This window comes from Myotis yumanensis, unplaced genomic scaffold, assembly GCF_028538775.1.
Source record: "Myotis yumanensis isolate MYYU_CA2020_CCGP unplaced genomic scaffold, mMyoYum1.0.hap1 SCAF_4, whole genome shotgun sequence".
Classification (NCBI taxonomy): Eukaryota; Metazoa; Chordata; class Mammalia; order Chiroptera; family Vespertilionidae; genus Myotis; species Myotis yumanensis.
In genome coordinates, this window is record NW_027223755.1 from 8,816,915 (window position 1) to 8,839,947 (window position 23,033).

A 23,033-nucleotide genomic window follows, 5' to 3' on the forward strand; every position below is an offset into this window, starting at 1 on the left:
TTGCATAATGATGGTGTGTCAGCTGCAAGTTGGCCGTGGCTCTGCTAATATTGGCTGGGCTCATCTGGGTCCCGCGTGTCTTCTCATGTTAGAACCCAGACTGAGGGAGTAGCCACTCTCTGAAACATCCTGAGGGCATCTGGATAACAAGAAAGCCTACCCCAGACCTTGCGACTGTATGTAAGGCTTCTGGTTGGGCACAGTGAAAACAATCATAACCACTCCCATTCCATTGGCCAAAACTTTTCACATATCCAAGTCCAAAGTTATTGAGGTGGGATGTGTTTCCTTCCCACAGGGTGCATGAGTATGTCCTATGACAACGGGTGGGGATATACAGTCCTATGACTGGGAGGGAGCAAATAGTTGGGGACAATAATCCAGTCTGTTCACACCGCCCTCCACTGAAATTGTAAATGAAGCATTTACCATTGTAAGGAAGCCACTCTATATTTCTCCTGCTGTAGAACGTCCTTGGGTTGGAGAGAGTTAGGAGGGGAAAACAGTCAACAATGGGGAAATGGAGGGATTTTAGCAAACATTTATATAAGTCTCATTATAGGATGGGCACTGTTTTAAGCTCTTTGCAAATACCAACTCATTAAACTCTCATCACAGCTCTGTGAGGTTGGTTCCGGCATCATTCCCATTTTACAGGTGAGGAAACTAAGGCACAGAGATGTTAAGTAATTTTTCTGTGATTACATATCTAGTGAGTGGCAGAAACAGGATTCCAATCAACCCAGGTAATCTGGCTCCAAAATTTCTCTCCTTCAACACTCCGAAGGGAAGAGAAATAGGAGGATTCTAGCATCATTGATTAGCTGGTTGCTGATATGCTGTGATTTTAGGGGAGCAAGGAAACCAATAGCCTCTGGACCGGTCAGACATTATTTCATTAAGACCTGACAAGTATGTTTTTCAAAACATACACAAAACTGAACACCCTGAGATCACTGGGACATAGGTCACTGTCCTAGGCATGGTCCTGCATAATCTCCTCTCGTGGAGTTTACAGTCCAGTAGATAGAGACACACTATCAACAAATAAATAAGGAAAAGGTACCATAGGGCAGAGGGTGGTAAGTTCCATGGAGAGCAGTCAAGTGGGGTAGGGCAATGAGGAGCAGTGCTGGAGGTGGGTTGAATTGGAAGACAGTGGTCAGTGAAGGCTTGCCAACAATATGACATTTGAGCAATGGCCTGAAAGAGGTGAAGGAGATAAATATTTGATGAATGAATAAATGAATGCTCAAGCAGATTTAGCTATCCCCGTGAGACCTGCAAATAAACAAATAAAAGATGACTTATTACTTATGCCTGGCTCGGCCACCGTCCCCCCTGACGTCACTCAGGCTGATCTTGTGGTTGCCCCCTGCTCCTCCTCCTCCTCTCTCCCTTGGCTGCAGTCACTCCCAATTCCAACAAAGGGCCTGCTGTGGGACAGGAGGAGACAAACCCCAATCTTTTTTATAAATGGCCAGGCACTTTTTTTCCGATTGGAAATAGGCAGGGGCCATGTGCGGCACTTGTTCCCTTTGTTCTGGGTTATGGGAGAGAGGTACGGGGATGATCTGTGCTGGCGTGATTGACGTCTGCATGCCCACGCACGTGAGACGAGGCCACGCATATTTTGTTTGAGGCCACAGGGAAGTGAGCCAGACGTGAAAGCAGACAGAGCTAATAGAATTACTGAGCAATGAGTCAAGGGCAAAGTGTGAAACCTTTGAGCTCCAGGTTCCTCGTCTTTGAAATGGGAGCAATGATGTAGTAATAATAGTAACAACAATAATAGCTTCTCTGCCCACTGTACAGGAATATTATAAGAATAAAATGTGAGCCGAAACCGGTTTGGCTCAGTGGATAGAGCGTCGGCCTGCGGACTGAAGGGTCCCAGGTTCGATTCCGGTCAAGGGCATGTACCTGGGTTGCGGGCACATCCCCAGTGGGGAGTGTGCAAGAGGCAGCTGATCGATGTTTCTCTCTCATCGATGTTTCTAACTCTCTATCTCTCTCCCTTCCTCTCTGTAAAAAATCAATAAAATATATAAAAAAAAAAAAAAAAGAATAAAATGTGATAATGATATGAAGGAGCTTTATAAACTCTCCATCGCCATGTTATTAGAAAGGTTTGCCATTTTATCTTTGATGTTGTTGCTTATTTGAGGCAGGACTCAATCTAAAGACTGGTCTCCCTCTGCTCTGCTGCCTTCACTGTGTGAGGGTTACCTCTCTGAGCCTCAGTTTCCCCACCTATCTAGGCATTATCCCTTAGGTGAGGTCATGCTGGCCAGTGGTTCCAGCCCTTCCTTCCCACTGGAATCATCTGGAGGGCTTTTTTAAATGCCCCTGTGCCCGTGGGCCCAACTCTGAAAACCACAGGTGTCTGTGCAGCAGCTTGGTAAACTGCAGAACATAACCTACCATTACAGGGTGTATTTTAGTTGTTATTGATTGTTATTGATTGGATTGTTATTGATTGATGATCTCACAAGGGACTCGTTTCTCTGAAAATCAGACCAACGTGACTTTTCTACCATCTGTCCAAAGTATCCCCTGGCCAGGAGGATTGAAACTCCCCCGGGTCCTATTCTTGCCTTCTAGCCAGGCAGGCTGAACAAAAATCGGCCTATGTGAGATCAGAGATGCTGCTGGGAGGCCGAACACATTAGTGGGATTGGTGTCATTCGATTTTGAGCGATGCCTCCAGCCATGGGGAGCACTCAGCATTCTGTTTTATTAAAGTGACTCTGGTGTGCAAAGGCATGCAAGTCACAGGGTGGTGATTTACCCCGATTCGATTAGGAGCCAGGAGATCTTTCTATTCAAGTCCCCATATGTGGAACCGATCCTGAGTCAGCTCCAGTCTGGACACACGCTCTCTCTGCTACTCCTGGGCCTTCAGCACGCAGCCAACACCACACACAGCACTCTCCCTCCTCGGGAGTGTCTGCATGGAGCACAATCTGACAGATGTTCTTCCTGTAGTGGAATCACGGGTTCATGGGAGAGGCGTGAGGGAGGGGTCTGGAACCCGAGGTGGCCATTTTGCATCAGCCTCTATTACTATTTCTGATCACTTTCACAGAGCCCTGATGTTCTGACTAAACCACTGAGCTCTAATATGATGGTCATTTTATGTAGAAGTGATTTCCTTGTGGAAAGTTCCAGAGTGTTTCCCATCAAAGGCTATTGTCCCAGTCTCTCTGCAGCAAGGGTTCAGGAATCTGGAGAAGGGTCTGTGACATAAATGGATACACTAGACAAGAAATATATATTTAGAAGGCATTGAGGGAGCCAGACGGATACCTACTGTCTAGGGGAGTGGTTCCCCGAATGTCCAGACCCATGGCTTTTTATTTACACATTTTTCCATTGACTTTGGACAGAGCTTGGATAAAAGCCTTAATCTTGTCCCCCGATGTGAGCTCACTAATCCGTCCTCCTGCTCTCCCCACTCTGAGCAGATTATGGCCTCTGTTTTCCAGACTAAATGTTGGCATTCTCTATTGGAAAGACAAGCCAGACTCCTGGAAATCGCAGGGGACATGTAGGGTTCCCTCCCTGTTAATCCAGCCTCAGGCCATCTAGCCAGGGTGGAGCAGCAGCTCAAGGGGACCCAGTGAGCTGAGGACCCCAACCCAGCAGACCCCAAAGGAAGCAGCTAACACAGTTCCTAACATTGAATACAGTGGGTGAATGTATTTAAAATTCGTCTGCAAGAAATGAGATGTTTTGCACTGTTGGGACAAGAAAGGCATATGAAATTTAATTTGGATTGATAATCAGGAGCTGTGGCAGGCAATGCCCTAACTATTCAGCAGAGAACTGAGGGGGAGGGGAGATGCAGGGCCTCCCTACCATCTGAGCCTTGACAAGACTTAGCAAAATCCAAAGTCTGCCAGAAACTGGCGAATGTGTATCAAGAGTAGAATGAATTAAAAATTATGGCCTTTCCTTCAATGTAATATGAATGATGATGAGTGAAATGAAGTGAAAATGGATTTTGTAAAACGACATGTAACAACAAGGCTGAATCATACGGCTTGAAATGAAAGGAGCCAGACACACCCACTCAGAACATGCATATTGTATGATGCTATCTATATAAAGTCCCAAAGTGGGCCAAACGAGCCTGTGGTGTTCGAAGTCCAAAGAGTGCTTTCTGGGAGGGAGGGATGGGTAGAGATTGGGAGAAGACACCAGGGGTGTTTCTGGGGTGCTATTAGTGTTCTCTTTCTGGACCTGGTTGTAACATGAGCTTATTCACTTTGTGATAATTCGTTGAGCAGAATGCTTATGATTTGTACATGTCTTATGTATGATGGTCTTTGAAGAAATCCAGACCTTGGATTGGGCAGCCCTATCCATGGGAATTGGGCTTGCAATTGTAAGGGAGGGCCTCAGAATTCCTGCCTCGCATGCTAGGCCCATTTCTAGAGTCAGGGTAAATGATTCAAAAATCTGAGCAGAACATTAGGGCAATAGTGGCAAATGGGGCAGGGCAAGGTAGGGACTGGACTCGCTTTGGGGATCACCTGATACCAGGTCTTAGGAGCAAGTCCCACAAAATGGTAGAGATGAGATGGGTGGGTTTTAGGATTTGCTCAATTCTGGGTGCACCAAAATGTGCAGATTTGTAGACAATGGAACCTCAGAGCTGTTATTTTGAACCCTCAAGAGGCCACACCGCCTCTCTCCTTGGGATCAGCACAGGTTATGGGACTGTGGCTCTGATTTTCCACCCAGGGTTGTGGCTCTGATTTCTCAGAACAGCAAGCTACCAGGGCAAAAATTGCCAGATTTCTTTCTCAACTCTTGGCCTGGGTGAAGACACATGGCTTAATGGAAAAGGGCAATGAAGGAAAGCTTTTGGAAAGAGAGGGTCTGAATAGGCTCAGCACTGGTAAAGAAGGGGGCGGTCTGAGGGGTCACACCACAATGGAACACAGCAGGTAGGAAGGCATGTCTGAGCGAGATCATGGGAAGAGGCTAAAGATGGGAGAATCCATGAGGGTTCAGAAGCGAGGAAGCAAGGCAGCTGGTCATGGGCAAGGTGTGGGAGCGGCTGACTTGCTACAAACCTGCTCTTTGATTCCAAATCTTCTATTTCCAAACCATAGTCACACCCAGGGAGCTAGTGAGGAGTGAAGCCAAGATAATTGGCCTGGGGCAGAGGTGTGGAGCTGACTTTTTCCTAATCGGACTCCAAATATTTGGAGCCATTTGCCACTCTCACTCTCACTAAAAATTAGGTGTTCCACTCCAACTGGGATGAGTCATCTTGATCAAGGTCCTGTTTGTGATGGGAGGGTGGATTCAGAGAGGCAGACACCAAGTTCATCTCCAGCCTAGTGTCCGTCAGCCCTAAAACATGGTCAGTGCCAGCGGAGGTGGGCCTAGTGCTGGGCAAAGCCAGCAGGTGAGACCAGGACTCACATTCAGCACAGCTCCCTCCGGAGTGAGCAGCTGGGATCATCTTTCTCTCTGAAGGTTTACGCACCTGACCGTGTTTGTCTTGCTGGAGGGCAGGATGTGGAATGAGTGGGGAAATCGTTATTGAAACACAATAACGACACCATGATTCGTATGTCTACTTCCCAGGCTCAGGTGTTTCAAGGCATCAGAAAGTGCGCATGGGTAGTGACCAATTTGCAGGATAGTCAGGAAATCCTGGAGAAAAAAAATGGTTTCTTAATAGTTCAGAAAATACTTTCTGAAAGCATTTTTATATGAAAACTGTATCAAGGAGAGTTTCTTTGAGCCTGGATCAGTGCACCAGAAAGTATAAGCAATGACAGCATCTGCTCTTGCTGCCCCCACCCTGTTCCCCATCCAGGCATTTCTTTTGCAAGACACGTGGAGTCCCAATTCTGAGACCAGTGTGGATAGCATGTGGCCTCGCCCGAGGGTATGGTTTATAACCTGTCACTCTTAAGCATTTGGATGCAATGGCCCGAAGAGCAGGGCGCTCTCAATTAAAGCACATTATAGGACTTAGCCAGCCAGTGGGAGGAATTTCCATCCCCAAGCCCAGCTAAGATCACCAGATCTCCAGGACAAAGAACTTGTCTGGGGCCACCGGGCCCTAAACAATCTGGGTTAGTGGCAGTCAAGTGTTTGAGATGCCTAGGCACCAGTGGGGCGGGTAACTGAGATGACCTCTCTGGGCCCTGGCTCTCCTGACCTCGTCCCGCTCAAGGCTTGGCGGGTCGGCTGCTGTTGTCTCCATTGTCTCTCCCCATGGAAGGGAGAATAATCGCACTGGCGATCACAGACTGTCCACAGTCGGGATGATTCCTCAGATGTGCTCAGATTTGCCAGATTTCTCTCTCATGTCAGCTTACTTACTAACCTGCTCTGTGCTTCAGCTTCCGCATCTGTTCAAGGGGCTACCGGTGGGGCTATGTGAGGGTTCAATGAAATCTAAGTAATTCGGGTACTTAGCACAGTGTTCAGCCCCTAGTAAGTGCTCCATGCATAAGCCCATTATGAGTCTTTAACAGCTTGATTTCAGTAGATGATTCTGAGGAGTTAGTTGGACCAGGTGGTTTGGAATGTAAAGTCTGGAAAAGCAAACTGGCCACCTCCCAGAGCCCCAATGTAAGAGAGTCACTGATGACACCCATATATCCCAACCCTCTATTGTCACTAAGACTTCATTTCTGAGAATGTTGGGGGAATGGGAGCAGGTGGACAAAGCTTTCGGGAAGCCTATTAGGGGGTGTCCAGCTGGCAAATGGGGAACTGCCCTCTGACCAGTAGAAATGGGCAAAGGCTGGTCTTTTGGGGGGCTCATCAGATAATACTCAGTCCTTTCAAATGTCCCCAGATGAGCAGCCTTGCCCCTGGGTATTCTTCCCTTGGTTTAAAAATAATAATTTTTTTAAGGAAACCGTAAGCTTTGTTTTTCCAAGCAGTTGCACTCAGTTCATCAACTCTGTTTTTTTCTGAGAGCTGCATAGAGTCTAAAGAAAAGAACATTTAGAGGCTCTGAAACTGGTTCCAAGGGTAAAATAATATTAATAATAAATTTCTTGAAACTCTCAACCCTGCAGGTTCAATCTTACTTAACACTCGGCACCCAAGGGACTTGAGTTATTACTGGGTTTGTCATTTCTTGTTTATGGGGCTTTTCCAAAGGGGAGAGAGAAACCACATGGAAGTTCACCAAAGTTCACCATGCGGTTCATGGCCATGCCTGTAGCCAAGATTTCCAGATCGTTCTCAGCCTGCACCTCCCGAGGAAGCCCCCGCCCCCAACTGTATGGCATCAATGAGGCCAAGTTGGGGTTGTGCCGCGTGCACGGACGTTCCACTGCTTTGCGTTTGGCTGGCAGAGCAAAGCCCTCCCAGAACAGCTCCCTGGTGTGGCACCTGTCCCTTCGCACCCACAGGGCGATGTGTTGTTAGGTGACTGCTGGGCGGAGGAGAGCAGTGTTCTTTGGGGTGTGCGAAAGGAGCCGACTGCCATGGCTGCCCTTGAATGTTGTCATCTGATGACCTCTGCTGGTGGGATTTCCCCCAGCATGTGCACACAGATGCCTCTGAGCCAAGCCCTGGGACCATGCTCCTCTCCTCACATTCCTTCCCTCCTGGCTTGTCCTTCACAGAAAGCAGGGAGCAAGAGTCCTTTGCAAACACCCGGAATCAAGGGGTGCCTGGGCCCGACCCGACTGTCCTCTCTAAAAGCTGGCCTGCCGCCCTCTCTTCCAGTGAGCCTCTGACTCCAGCGGACAGAAGGCAGCCAACATGATGGGAAACGCGCCGTCCACGTGTGTCTGGATTTTGCTCCTTTTTCTCCACATCCGTCTTCTGAGCGGTAAGTAAGAGCCGCCCTGCTCTCATTAGTGGGGGAGGGGTGGAGGTTGTTTGCTGGGAGGATGAAGCGTCCTCGCGGTCCTCTTGCCGTGTGGTTCTGAGAAATGAAAATGTGTTGCTAGGACGTTGTTTGCAGTGTATTTGGCACCATTCGTGAGTGCAAACTATCGGTGCAAAGCTTGTCTCCCTGCGGACTTGCACCCTCATCCCGGGGGTGCAGCGAAGCAGCTCTGCACCGGGACCAGGGCTGCGGGCCGGGCTGTCCGCCACCAGCTGTGTAACCTCGAGCCCTAACCTATTCGCTGTGGGTTCCCACCTTTTCAACTTGAGGAGAGTGATGGTGCCTCCACCTCAGATGAAGTACTGTCTGTAAAAAATCTTAGAAAACCTGTAAAGAGAGAAGAGGGATTGTTGTTGCCTGGCGGGAAAGGGGTGCCGCCAACTCGACCACCTGTGCTAATGGGGCCAATGAGTTCACAGCTACCCCAGACTGTGCACCTGCCCTTCATATTTCTGGGTGTGTATACTTTGGGGTGCCCCTGTGTGTATATTAACTCCTCCATATGGGCCTGATTGCAACTGCTTCTCTGTGTGTACCTGTGTGGGTGTCTGTCTGCATGTGCACCTCTGTGTGCGGGTATGCTTCTGAGTGTGTACCAGTGCGTACCTCTCAAGCATGCACTTGAGTATACTTCTGTGTGTTTCTAATGCGGGCTCCATGGACCTGTGTGTGGGCCCGTGTGTGGGCCCGTGTGTAGGTGCCTATGTGGCTGTCCCTGGGTCTGTGTGCACTTCATGGAGGTAAGGCGACAGTCCATTCATTTTAACTGTCTCCTCTAAAGTGGGTGAAGGGAACATTTGATAACGTTACTGTCGTCTATTGAGTTTCTAGAGCAGGGGTCCTCAAACTACGGCCCACGGGCCACATGCAAATACAAATATTGTATTTGTTCCTGTTTTGTTTTTTTACTTCAAAATAAGATATGTGTAGTGTGCATAGGAATTTGTTCATAGTTTTTTTTAAAACTATAGTCTGGCCCTCCAACAGACTGAGGGGTAGTGAACTGGCCCCCTGTTTAAAAAGTTTGAGGACCCCTGTTCTAGAGGTACTGCCAGCAGCCAGTGAAATGTGAGAGAGACTTTCAGAGAGAGAGCAAAGGGAAACAGAGATGGGGAGAATCCACAGGGAAACGCTAAGAGCTCAGATCAGCAGCAGTGGCCTGTCTGCTCGTTTCTGAGCCACAGGGCTTGGGTCTTTTAAATAAACTTTTCTTTCTACTTCACACACTCCTCCCCAGCCATGATGAGAACCAAGCAAAACCCAAGCCCTCCCATCAGCCTGTGACATTGCCCGAGAGGACAAGCAGTGTGACAGCCGTGGGCAGCGCGAGCGCCAGGCGGGCTGGAGGGCCATTTGGTGGGGCTTGGAGCTGCAGTGCGGCTCAGCTAGCTCAGCCAACCATCAGCCCGGCGGCCTCGGCCCAGCCTGTGAGATGCCATTCACTAAACCCTGCTTTCTGACCAGTGTTGCCTGGTGCCCACTCGCCCCATCTTTTGGATCTGCTGCTCCGCTAGAAGTTCTGGCTCAGGAGCTAGCATGAGGGGTGAGGAGAAAAGAGAGGGAATCCCTGCCCCCTAGTGGCTGAGACCCACACCTGACAGCTCTCCTTCCAGCTCCTGACTCCAAACCAAGCGTGCAGGCTCCCAGCTCAGTGAAAAGGACTGACAGGGCCAACTCTCAGGGCCACACGTTCCCTCTGGGACCTGGCAGATAAGGAAGAGAGGAGGGGCCAGCTCGCCATAAACTTCGGGGTTTAGGCAACTAAAACATTCTGTTCCCTTGACGTTGTATTTTCCACGTCACCTCTTTCAGACCTTCTAGCTTCCAGCTGGGCCTGGGCAGTCATCATCATGGTAGCTCCAAGCCAGGAGACCAGCTCCCCATCCCCCACTTCTCTCCATGGTTCCTGTCTCCCAGAAGCCATAGCATTGCAAGGAAGTGCTTCGTCCCTCCCCACATAAAGGCCCAAGGAGAGAGGGGGAAATGTGAAAGAAAAAGACACTGAAAACCAGGATTCAGAAATGGGGGTGGGGACAATGGGGAGACACTGTGAGACAGGTTACAGGTCAAAGTGGAGTGGAGCTAAGGAAAAATGAAGGAAAAAGGAAGGAAAGGAGAGGGAAAAGGAAGGAAAGGAGACGGGAAGGGGGAGGGGAAGGAGGAAGCTGAGGGAGGAGCACCCGTGACACAATGAATCACGAAAGTTCCTTGTGAGGAAATGACAGAAAGACGTAGATCAATGAGCAGAGTGACAAGTGCCAGAGAGCACTGTGGCAGCAAAGGGGGAGAATTCATTTTACCGCCACCCTCATGCTGTGGGCGGGTACTAGCTGCATAGGCTCCATGGGCTTCCAGAAGGGAGCACACTCCTCAGCCCATCCTACTCCTGATGCTCACTCTCTGTTGGAATTTCACAGTTTGTCACTTGATCCTAGATTGCTGTTATCTCCATCTCACACAGTACACACACCACCACCACCACCACCACCACCACCACCACCACCACCATCTCTCCATTACCGCTGCAAAGCTCTCTCTCCCTTCCTCTCTTTCATCCTCTCTCTCTGTTCCTCTCTCTCTCTCTCTCTCTCTCTCTCTCTCTCTCTCTTCCCCCCCCCCCCATCCAGCCAACAAGGGGCAGCCCATGGAGGAGGGTTGTTAGATGCTAGCACTTTGGCATTTCTGAGCCCCCCACCCCTAGGCCTCTTCACCCAAGACCCCATCACTGGCAGGGTCCCATAAACCTGCTTTTGTCACCAGCAGGATGATCAAATGCTTGACTGGACCTTGAGATTGACTCCAGTAGCTTCTGGCTTTTTCTAGGACAGTCACCTCCTGGGAAGCCCAAGATCTCGAAATGTCGCTCCACCGAAAAGGAGACCTTCTCATGCTGGTGGAAGCCGGGGCCGGACGGAGGACTTCCCACCAACTACACGCTCACCTACCGCAAGGAAGGGTGAGTCCCTGTTCTCCAGGCAACGCAGGGCTGCTTCTGAGTAAGAACTCCCACATGGCCCCGGGTGGCCGCTAACAAGGCTCTTTCTTCCGGGGAAGGGACCCCAGCATCCACGTCCACATTCTCCTGTCATGTCCGTGAAGCGCCCTTTCAATGTGCATCAGTTCATCCACCAGCTCAGCAATCCCACGGAGTGGCCCCTTATCCAGAGCTTTGCTTTCCAGGGTTTTAGTGACTGGCGATCAGCCACAGTCCAAAAGTATTAAATGGACAATTCCAAAAAATAAACACCTCCTACGTTTTAAATTTTGTGCCATTCTGAGTCACGTGATGAAATTTCACACTATCCTGCTTCATCCTACCTGGGATGTGAGTCATCCCTTTGTCATCCCCTCTAGCTACCCGCCTGTTAGTCACTTGGGTTATCAGATCCATCGAGTAGCCCGATAGTAGCCTAATGCTATGTCACATGCCTGTGTCCTCCTCATTTCATCTCATCACATCAGCCTGTATCACCTCACTTCATCAGGAGAAGGGTGAGTACAGTAGCATAAGGTATTTTGAGAGAGAGAGGAAGAGAGAGAGAAAGAGAGAGAGAGAGAGAGAGAGAGAGAGAGAGAGAGAACATTCATATAACTTCCATTACAGTATATTGTTATAATTGTTCTACTTTAATATTAGTTATTGTTGTTAATCTCTTACTGTACCTAATTTATAAAATTAAACTTTATCATAGGTATGTATGTATGTATGTATAGAAAAACAACAGTATATATGTGGTTCGACTCCCTAGCATTCCAGGCATCTACTTTGGGTCTTAGAACATAGCCCCATGGATCAGGAGAGACTACAATAGCAATGTTTCCAATTGCCTGTCCCAGACTTAGGCTGCAGCCCAAGGTCCCATATAAGTGTTGGCTGAGTGTTAGTTCATTTCAAATGCTTATCTGTAAGCCTGCTGCTATTTGTAATTATTTTAGTAATAATTACTTTTGCAACATAAAAAGACAACCATGGAACATTAGCTTTTCAAGCTGGTTTTGTGTCCAAGAAAATTAAAAGCCCTCTAGGAAGGTGAGGTTTTTCCCTTAAGAAATTGCTAATCCCAGATCCTTGATCTCCCAGAGGGTGTATTTGGAGCCCAGGTTGCAGGGCAGACTGAAAGAGGTCATCTGTGGGTGAGGATTTCATTACCCCTCAGCGAGAGCCCCCTGGAAATCCAGGGAGAGCCGTCTCCTTCCCCAGGGAAGCACCATTTACCGGTAGCAGCAGCTGGCCCACTGCCGAGTGCCTGCACTCTGTACACAGAGCTGTCAGCCCCTCTGGGGCCCACAGGGTGTCAAGTCACCCATTCAGCAGCTCCACTGCCAACCCGAATGGGACGCTCCTCCACACCTGTGGGGAGCGTCTCGCGTGGAGGCCCCCAAGGCTCAGGAGAACAGACTGATGAGCCTCTTGGGCCTGAAATATCTTTCTTCACAGTCACATCACTGTTGCTGACTGGCGCAATCTGAAATATGCTGGCGTCAGCTTTTATTCTCTGGTACCTTTTTTAAATGAAATGTAATTCAATCTACATGTGCAACGAATGCTGCATGTGCATGCCCCCTGAGTGTTAGGTGCAGGGGAAGGTCCCTGTTTCCTGAGATGACCCAGAGGCGGGACCTCAGGCATAGTGGTGCCTTGGCTGTTGAAAGTTCCAGCATATATTGACAGGGGGCATATGTCAGAAAGCCCACAAGATACCATAGAAAGGAAAGGTTGATGAGAAGCAGAGTCAGCAAGCTCTGAAGTGAAACTTCCACCAACTTCCCCAAGCATTCTCTCTCCCAGGGCACAAAGCTTGGGGGTGCCGTTCTTCAGCACTGATCCCCAAAATCCAGTGGTATTGACCTATTAAGAAAAAAACTAGGCTCTTTTTACTACTTTCTTACTCACTCCTGGTGTATAATATGTTTCAGAAATGCGTTCACCTATGAATGTCCAGACTACAAAACCAGTGGCCCCAACTCCTGTTACTTTGACAAGAAGCACACCTCCATTTGGACAATGTACATCATCACAGTCAACGCCACGAACCAGATGGGAAGCAGCACCTCAGATCCGCATTATGTGGATGTGACTTACATAGGTAAGGGGATGGGTGAGGAATTTCTTACTCCATCACAGATCTACCAAGAGTCAAACTTCATTTGAGTCTTCCTGGCTTATGGATGAATCACCAGAAAGATGAGAAAATTCACACTATTCTCGTCAACTGAGAATTTTTATGGAATCATTCATGACAGTGTTTGGGGTCCTTGTGTTTCTCTTCTTCCCTTTAACCTTTCTTCCCATGCCCTTGCACCCAACAGAAGTGTTCTATTTGTGCTTCTCTTATCAATCCTTCCCTCCAGCCCTCCTCCTGCAATCAATGTCCCCTTCCCCCAAGGCAAGCTGGGACTTTAGTTCTCTCTCCCCCTGGAGGACAGAGCTGCTCACCAGAGTAGCAGCTCTTAAAGTTCATCTGCTTCTACACCCACAGGACCACCTCCAGCTGCTTTGCCCAAATTGAATTCTCAATGTACACATACTTATTAGCAACTGGAACTCTTCTTTTACAAATAAAGAAATTGGGAGCGGAAACCGGTTTGGCTCAGTGGATAGAGCGTCGGCCTGCGGACTGAAAGGTCCCGGGTTCGATTCTAGTCAAGGGCATGTACCTGGGTTGCGGGCACATCCCCAGTAGGAGATGTGCAGGAGGCAGCTAATCAATGTTTCTCTCTCATCGATGTTTCTGACTCTCTATCTCTCTCCCTTCCTCTCTGTAAAAAATCAATAAAATATTAAAAGAAAAAGAATTTGGGGAGTAAAGCATGTTGCTTGAACAGCAGGCTGAAGGCCACAACCACACGTACCAGGTTTGCGGACCCCATTAACAAAGGAAAACAAAATCAACCCAAGAGCTGTTTCTTGCTTTGCATGATCCACATTGAGCTGCAGGGCAAGAAGGCATCACTGTAGTGGCCTCTGTGGTTTAGCAGGGATGACAAAGGGAATCTTAGGACAAGACATGGGTTAGCCAGGACTGGGGTCAGCCCTCATCTTTGATAATAATCTAGAGAAGTATTAGATTCAAGGTTACCTAAGACTTACCTAATGCCACCCAACAAGGGAAATTAGGCTGAGAATCTCAAATACGCACGTGCATGTCATTGCATTGTCACCTTATCAGTGACAATGGGGCTCACATTTGAATGTTTTCTGCCCCCAGCAAATCATTGCAATGAGCATGGAGGTAGAAAGTGAATTGAATCTTAGTTTAGGAAAATCCAAAAGGTAACCCACTGACAAGTCAGAATACAATAAATTCAGTCATATAAATTTACTTGAGATATGAAGTCTTTAAGATGCTAAATGCCAAATAATTTCTTCTTTATGGTTCTTTCTTGAATTGTGTTGCCCTCAAAGATTCAACTAGTATTTGAGAGCAAAACAGTGAAAGCAAGAAAAGTTCTAAAATGAGTAACTACTATATCCCTTGAAAGCAGTGATTCTCAAATGGGGTCTATTTTGCCTCCCACAGATATTTGGCAATGGCAGGAGACACTTTTTTAAAAAAATATATTTTACTGATTTTTTACAGAGAGGAAGGGAGAGGGATAGAGAGTTAGAAACATTGATGAGAGAGAAACATCGATCAGCTGCCTCCTGCACACCCCCCACTGGGGATGTGCCCGCAACCAAGGTACATGCCCTTGACCAGAATCAAACCTGGGACCTTTCAGTCCGCAGGCTGATGTTCTATCCACTGAGCCAAACCGGTTAGGGCCATTTTTTTTTATTATCATAGCCCAGGGAGGGGAGACAAGGGTATTACTGACATCTAATAGGCAGAGATCAGAGATGCTGCTAAGCATCCCACAATGCTCAGGTTGGCCCCCACAACAAAGAATTACCTGATCCAAAGTACAAATGGTGCTGAGGGTGAGAAACTGCTTTAAAGAATCACCCTGGACATTGTACATGGGTTTCTGCACAACATTTTTTTGATCAGAGGCATTTCTCAGAATTGTGTTGAACTTAAAACTTCTATTGAATAACTGATGTTTGTTTAGTGAGTGCATATAAAATAATCTTTCGTAGGTATTTACTTGGTAACATAGAAGCATTAGGATTAGTGGCAAATTTTCTAACCTTCCTTTTGTAGGTAATTACAGGTTATAATGTCAAGTACACTATAGCTACACTCACTCTTACGCCACCTGGTGTGGAGAGTGGGCTGAGGAGGTAATAAATGAAGTGAGAAAGTATTACTGACTAGCAAGACTGAGACTAGAATGAAGCAAGCCAGGGTTCTAGGCATCTCACTCTTAATGAGGCACTCACAGACTTGTACTTGAAGGAATATGAGAGTAAGTGCCTCCTTAATTTTTTTAAACATGGTAATATACACATAACATAAAATTCACCATTTTAAAATATGCAATTTAGTGCTCAGTATTAGTTCATTCTCAATGTTATGCAACCATCACCACTATCTAGTTCCAGAATACTTTCATGACTCCAAATACCCATTAAGTAGTTACTCCAGATTTCCCCCCTTGCTCCAGCCCCACTAATCTGCATTCTTTCTCTACAGATTTGCCTATTCTGGATATGTTATATATATATATATATATATATATATATATATATATATATATGGAGTCATATCGTAGGTGGCCTTTGTGCCTGCCTTCTTTCACGTAGTATAATGTTTTCAAGATTCATCCATGTTATTGCCTGTATCAATACATACTGCCTTCCTCTTTATGGCTGAATAATGTTTCATTCTATGGATATTGTTTAGCCATTCATCAGTTGATGGACAACTGGGTTGTTTTCACCTATTGGCTATTGTGAATAGAGCTTCTATATACATTCATGGATGAGTTTTTGTTTGAACACCTGCCTTCATTTCTTTTAGTATGTTGGCTAGGACATGAAATTGATGGGTGACGTGACTTAATATTTAACCTTTTGAGTAAGTTCCAGACTTTTTCCACAGCATTGCACCATTTTACATTCCCACCACCAATGTATGAAGGAATGTCTCCAACACTCTCATTTGTTATTTTTCATTTCTTGAATTTCAACCATCCTAAGTGGGGATGAAATGGTATCTCGTTGTGATTTTGATTTGCGTTTCCCAAATGACTGATGACACTATGGGTCTTTCATGTGCTTGTTGGCCATTTGTTTGTCCTGAAACTTTTCATCCTACATATCTTCCTTGCTTCAACCTGATCCCAACTCTGTTGACCAGCACCTGACATCAAATACAAGGTGTCTCTTAAGCAGGGTGGAGTGATACAGGAAGTCATATAGTTTTGTGTTCAAATACCCCTTTTACTAAATATGGGATTTCTTTCCTATTTTCAGTTGAACCAGACCCTCCAATGAACCTGATTTTGGAAGTAAAACATCCAGAAGACCAAAAACCGTACCTGTGGATAAAATGGTTTCCACCCGCCCAGGTCGACGTAAGATCCGGCTGGCTCACACTACAATACGAAATTCGGTTAAAGCCTGAAAAAGCAAATGAGTGGGAGGTGAGTCAACCACGAGCATTTGGAGGGAACCATGTCCTTTGACAAAGATTAAACCCTTGCTACGGGGAACAGGTCTTTCCTCCTAACTACTAGGCATCATGTTGCCCTCCTGATGCTGATGTCGAAGGGCCTTCTCCCCTCCCTTGGGATTGATGAGGTGCATCTTCACAGCTCTCCCAAGGCTAATCCCTTCTTTGCACTGAACAATCTCTTCCACCAGGTTTCCAAACCACCTCCTTCAGGATATCATAGACCTAGACACCTATGAGAGTACTTCAGTGGCACTAAGTGGGAGAAAATCTCAGTGTAAGCAGTCAATGAGCAGTGGCATTTTTATTCACTTCAAATTATTTTAATGTAAAGAAATAATACAGAGGCCCTGGCCGGGTAGCTTTTTTGGTTGGGGTGTTGTCCTGAAATGCCAAAGTTGTGGGTTCAATCCCCAGGTAGGACACATACAAGAAGCAGCCAATGAATGCACGAATAAGTAGAACAACAAAATCAATGTTCTTTCTCTCTCTGTCTCTCAAATAAATGTTTTAAAAATAATAAGTAATACAATAAATTATAGGCATTCTGATATTCCACTTTAAGTATTTTGGGTCAGTGGTCGGCAACCGGTGGTCCACAGACCACTGGTGGTCCGTGAGGTTTGAATGGTTGGCAACCATTGCTTTAGATTGTCTCTTTTAGAAAGGAAACATTTTTAAACATAGCCCAAATAAAATCAGACATCGAAAATTAACTAAAATTTTTACATAATTCAAGTAGCCTGTCCGTATTTTAGTTCCCCCAATTGCTTCAAAAAAATGTCTTTAACAGCTAGTTTGTCCAGACCAGCATCCATCCAGGACAATGCACGTGACTGGTCATTAGTTATGTGCCTTCAGTCTCAGTGTGCTCAGTCCCGTAGAATGCTCTCTCTTTTGCATTAATCTGATTAATTCTTTGTGAGGTCATGTTACTAATTTCTCTGCCCCTATATTTCCTGTAATCAGACATTAGATCTAAAGAATTGATTAGATTCGGGTTGGACAGTTTGGGGTAAGAGGACTTCAGAGGTGACATTATATTACTTCCTATCACATCATGTCAGGGAACACAAACCATCTGGTTGACCTCATACATGATGCTAAAACTGACCCCTGGTTTAGGGGTCAACCTGGTGCCTGAATTGTAAAGTCACATTTAATTTGTGCACTATTGCGTCAACATACATCCCAGTTCTCTAGTGGCTTTACTTGAATGATCCTTGAATCAATTACTTCATTGGGGTTCACAAAATAACTATTTTACGATGTTATTAAGTGGTCACTTTCTGTAAAGTAGAATTTTGAAGGCAGTGAGGGGGGTGCGGAATATTTGTCTTTCTGAAATAGAGTTCCAAATGGAGAGGTAGAAAACCTGTTAATTTTTGTGTGAACAATGTTTCAGAGTGAAAAGGGATGGGCTGAGAGGGTAGAATGGTGAGAGCAAGGTATCTACTAAGTCTGATCGCCAGGCCTCACTTCTCCAATAGTTTCTTCTCTAAGGGAAAAGTCTGTTTCTTCAGAACATAAGTCAGAGTGACTTCTGTTTTCCTTGCTCCTCCTTAGGTTCATTTCGCTGGGCAGCAAACTCAGTTTAAGGTTCTAAGTTTATATCCAGGAAAAAAATACCTTGTCCAGGTTCGCTGCAAGCCAGACCACGGATTCTGGAGTGAGTGGGGCCCAGAAGGCTCCATTCAGATACCTGATGGTGAGTGTCTTGGCTCCGTTTTGCTTATATCCTTAAATATTTTTAGAATAGAATGGATATAGTAAATTTGGGTGTCATCACTACTAATAGAGAAACTATTTTGAGCCTTACTTAGAGGGATGAGTAGAGGTACAAATATCGTTTCTCTACCCAACACAAAGACACTTGGAAGTGTAGCAGTGTTGGGGTCACTGTCAGTGAGGACCAGTTTCTAAAGCTGCAGACATGGGCTTGGTGTGCGTCAGAGGGCTTGATGGTCATTCTGCCTTCCCCGTCTTCCCATCCTTATCATTTAGTCAAGGTCATTATCTAGTTCTCCCAGAATTTGTGAGGTGGTTTCCCATTGTAAGGGCCTAAGCTGAACTGATTTTCAGTCTCTCATGTCAATTCCACGTTGGTCTCTTAGTTATGGCACAGTAAGTGAGAGGCCCATGATTCTAACAGTGCCATTAAACACAGTGCCTTGTATTTCAGAAGAGAACGATTCATCTTGCATGTCCAAAGTACTTTACGGTTTACAAAGTCTTTCCCTTGTTTGGTCCTCCCAACCTTCTGAGGTACTCAGAGAGAATAGAATTGCCATTAAGGATTAAAAGTGAGGAAACTGAAATTCGGTGAGGTTAGAAGTCTTGCCCAGAACCAAGTGGCAAAGCCTAGTGCTTGTGACAACTTGCCTGGCCAGAGTATCAGGAGTTGCATTGGTTTGTCATACTGGAAAAAGCTGTGGGTCATAAGACGTACATGCATCCTGTTCATCCCTGGCTCTCACCACATAAAAGCACAGGGTCTACAGGCAGAAGGCCTGGATTCAAATCCCAGCCTACAACTTTACAGTAACATGCTAACGAGTATATCACGCTTGCAGTGGTTCTCAACCGTCCTAATGCCGCGACCCTTTAATACACTTCCTCATGTTGTGGTGACCCCCAACCATAAAATTATTTTCTTTTTTTTAAATATTTTTTTATTGCTTTCAGAGAGGAAGGGAGAGAGAGATAGAAACATCAATGATGAGAGAAAATCACTGATTGACCGCCTCCTGTCAACCCCCTACTGCAGATCAAGCCCGTAACCCAGGCATGTGCCCTTGACCAGAATCAAACCCAGGACCCTTCAATCCACAGTTCAGTGCTCTATCCACTGAGCCAAACTGGCTAGGGCTCACCTGTAAAGACTTTTTTTTTTGATTTCTTAAAGTATTACAAAGAGTATTACACATGTTTCCTCCCCTCCCCCACCCCCATGACATTTCCCCGGCTTCCCCCACCCCCCAGTGTCTTATGTCCATTAGTTATCCTCATATGCATGCATATAAGTCCTTCAGTTGATCTCCTACCCCCGCCAACCCTTCCCAGGGTTCCCACTGTAGTTTGACATTCTGCTCAATGCTGCTCTGCCTCTGTATCCATTTTTGTTCATCAGTCTATAATGGTCCTTATTATCCATAAATGAGTGAATTCATGTGGTATTTTTCTCAGCTTCCCAGGGGCCGTCTCAGTCTCACAGGGGCCGTCCCAGCCTCACAGGGGCCGTCCCAGCCTTACAGGGGCCGTCCCAGCCTCACAGGGGCCGTCTCAGCCTTACAGGGGCCGCCTCAGCCTCACCAGGGCTGTTTCAACCTCACCGGGGCCGTCTCAACCTCACTGGGGCCATTGCAAGTTCACCAGGGCCGTCTCAACCTCACCGGGGCCGTCTCAACCTCACTGGGGCCATCTCAACCTCACCGGAGCCTTCTCAACCTCACCGGGGCCATCTCAACCTCACCAGGGCCATTTCAGCCTCACCAGGGCCATTTCAGCCTGACTGGGGCCGATTCAACCTCACCGGGGCCATCCCAACCTCACCGAGGCCATCTCAACCTCACCAGGGCCGTCCCAGCCTCACAGGGGCCGTCTCAGCCTCACAGGGACCGTCTCAACCTCTCAGGGGCCGTTTCAACCTCACCAGGGCCGTCTCAACCCCACCGGGGCCGTTGCAACCCCACCAGGGCCGTCACAACCCCAACGGGGCCATCTCAACCTCACCGGGGCCGTCTCAGCCTCACCGGGGCCACTTCAGCCTCACCGGGGTCGATTCAACCTCACCAGGGCCGTCTCAACCAACCGGGGCCGTCTCAGCCTCACCGGGGCCGTCCCAGCCCCACGGGGGCCGTCCCAGCCTCACCGGGACTGTCTCAGCCTCACAGGGGCCATCTCAACCTCACATGGGCCTTTTCAACCTCACCGGGGCCGTTTCAGCCTCACCGGGGCCATTTCATCCTCACCGGGGCCGTTTAAGCCTCACCAGAGCCAATTTCAACTTCACCAGGGCTGTTTCAACCTAACTGGGGCCATCTGTCCCAGCCTCACCGGGGCCGTCCCAGCCTCTTGGGGGCTGTCTCAGCTCCACGGGGGCTGCCTCGGCCCTACAGGGGCCACCTCGGCCTCACAGGGGCCGTCTCGGCCTCACGGGGGCTATCTCAGCAACACTAAGTTTGACATTCTGTCCTTGGTTGGGCGGCTCCTTGCTGGACAAAATCTCTAGGCGTTCCTGGTGGCTGAATATCTGGTATGCTTGCTTGGATTTCGTTTTCTACCAAGTGCACAGACTGCCTGTCTGCTGTCTCCCAGCATCCCATGTGAGACTGGATCTGGTGGACCTGCCTGTACGTTTGCTGGTACAGCGGTTCCACGTCACCGGTCCAGCCGGGTCCGGCTCCGGCTTCCTCCGAACCTGATTCTGCTTCTTGAGTGTGTCCCTTATGTATGCGAGGAGTTGAAACCTGCATTCTGCTGGGCTGGGCTGCAAAAGCGCTAGTGGTTCTCTTTGTGCCACTAGCACAGCTTGGGTGGGGATGTAAATTGAGTAGGGCGGAGTCCCCGGGAATCACCAGGGCGGGTCCAAGGGCAATGGCGTCTCCTCGCCTCTCCGTGACTCAGCGTCTCGTGTCCCTGAGTGCCGGCGAGCAGCTCCATGAGACAGCCACTCTCGCTCTCTGGCCCATTGCAAGGCTGTCCCGCCTCTCCCCGTAGGGGTCTGGGACCTCAGAATTCCGCCCCAAACAAGCTCAGTGGACTCGAGAGTCTGCGGCACCTTCTGATTGAAAAAAGCCGCGCATCCAGTTGCAGCCCGCCTGATGCGTGACTCCGTACCTCCGTTCTTGGAGCCTCTACACAACCTACTCAGTCTCAGTGCTCTTCTTTCTTTCCTTCCAGTTGTAGAGCTTCTACTGGGCCAGCTTTCCCATGGTTCTGAATGATAACTGTTTGTTTTATAGTTGGTAGTCTCGATGTTGTTGTGGGAGGCAGCACGCACAGGTCTGTACCTTACGCCGCCATCTTGGTTCTCTCCATAAAATTATTTTCGTTGTTACTTCATAACTGTAATTTTGCTACTGTTATGAATCATAATGTAAATATCTGATATACAGGATGTATTTTCATTGTTTGCAACCCACAGGTTGAGAACTGCTGCCTCATCTTTGTTTAGAGCCTCATCTTTACATGCAAGGCAATGTACTAGTATGTAAAGAGCTTAACACTGTCGATAGTAAGAACTTAAGTAATACCTTTTATTATTACTGCAACTGACCAGGTGACCTTGGCTTTCCTCTTTAAGTAGCAAATAAAATAACATGTGAAAAGATTTTAAAAGTATAGGTTACTATAAAAATACATGGAACATATTGAAATGCAATAAATTGGAAAAATTAACCCAGCATTAATGTTACTCTGGATTTCTGTCCAAATCAAAAGAGGTGTGGGAAGTGGGGGTGACGGAGGGGGGAGACTTATCTTCAAAGGTTTCATTCATTAGTTTTGTTTGTTTGCTCGTATTTAATGATGCTATATGTGATGAGAGCTTTCTGGCTGTTTCTTTTTAGATTCCACCAATACAGACACCACCGTGTGGATCTTTGTGGCTGTGCTTTCTGTTGTCGTCTGTCTGATTATGGTCTGGGCAGTGACTATGAAGGGCTATAGGTACTTCATTGTCTATCATCCTTCCTCCCACCATGGTTTATGGGATAATGATTTTTTTTTAAAGGTGAAAGCAAGATGATGGAAACTTACAGATAATTCAAGCACCTGATTTTAGCCATTAGCTCCAGTGTGCTACCCATAGGAAAATCTTGTCAGTATCAGCAAAAGTCGCAGAATGAACTCATTTGAAGCTGGTGCTCTTTCCATCAAACTGAGGCTTGCAGTTGGAAAATAGTTTTTTAAAAAAAAATCTGGCAAGAGCAGCTAAAATCAAGAGGAACAACTAGTGCAAATAATCCACTAATTTCCAAATCAGCCCCTCAGTCAGCCAGAGCTAATTTTGATGTTGGCCTCTATAATTATTGTCTTCACCACTGATTGTCAATTTCATGTAGCCACGCCCCCTCTCCCGCCCCCAGTTTTAACTCCTCTCTACCATAGTCCATGTAGCAGCTATTTATAGGTAATACTAACCTTTTAGAAATTACAAAGTGATCAAATGAGTCATTTTTTCTCACGCATTTTTTTACAGCATGCTGACCTGCGTCTTTCCACCAGTTCCTGGGCCAAAAATAAAAGGACTGGATATTCATCTGCTGGAGGTAAGTGCCAGAGGTGGAGCATGTCTCCTGCCTCACTGTCTACAATAACGACCTTTACACATGCACACACAGTCCCCATCCATTCGGCCCGGCTGCCTCAGTCACCCATGCTCCGCTGTCCCTCCTCTTTAGAGAAAGATGCGTGAGGCATGAGAGTCCTTCCTAGGAGACATTAAATTTCAGAGGGAAGAGAGAGGAAGCCAAGAAAATGAGACAACACATAGTCATGCTTTCTAGACTTACCAGGTCTATTCATAAGCACAGATGTGAACATTCTGTACAAATAATTTAGAAAAAAAGGTGAATATTTTGTTTAATACA

General features: G+C 47.1%; 1 protein-coding gene across 2 annotated transcripts in view; it reads left to right on the top strand.

Moving 5' to 3' along the window:
* The window catches only part of PRLR (prolactin receptor), a 127,386-nt gene that overhangs the window by 94,258 nt on the left and 10,095 nt on the right, over nt 1–23,033 (top strand). The window contains exons 2-8 of one of the 2 annotated variants that reach the window (XM_070411844.1): nt 7,717–7,822; nt 10,706–10,838; nt 12,800–12,969; nt 16,242–16,411; nt 18,007–18,148; nt 22,011–22,110; nt 22,643–22,712. In XM_070411844.1, coding sequence (XP_070267945.1) covers nt 7,753–7,822; nt 10,706–10,838; nt 12,800–12,969; nt 16,242–16,411; nt 18,007–18,148; nt 22,011–22,110; nt 22,643–22,712 — 855 coding nt within the window. In that variant the 5' untranslated portion in view covers nt 7,717–7,752. Of the gene's footprint in view, nt 1–7,716; nt 7,823–10,705; nt 10,839–12,799; nt 12,970–16,241; nt 16,412–18,006; nt 18,149–19,626; nt 21,848–22,010; nt 22,111–22,642; nt 22,713–23,033 lie in introns of those variants that run through there. The other variant, XM_070411845.1, reaches the window with a different exon arrangement.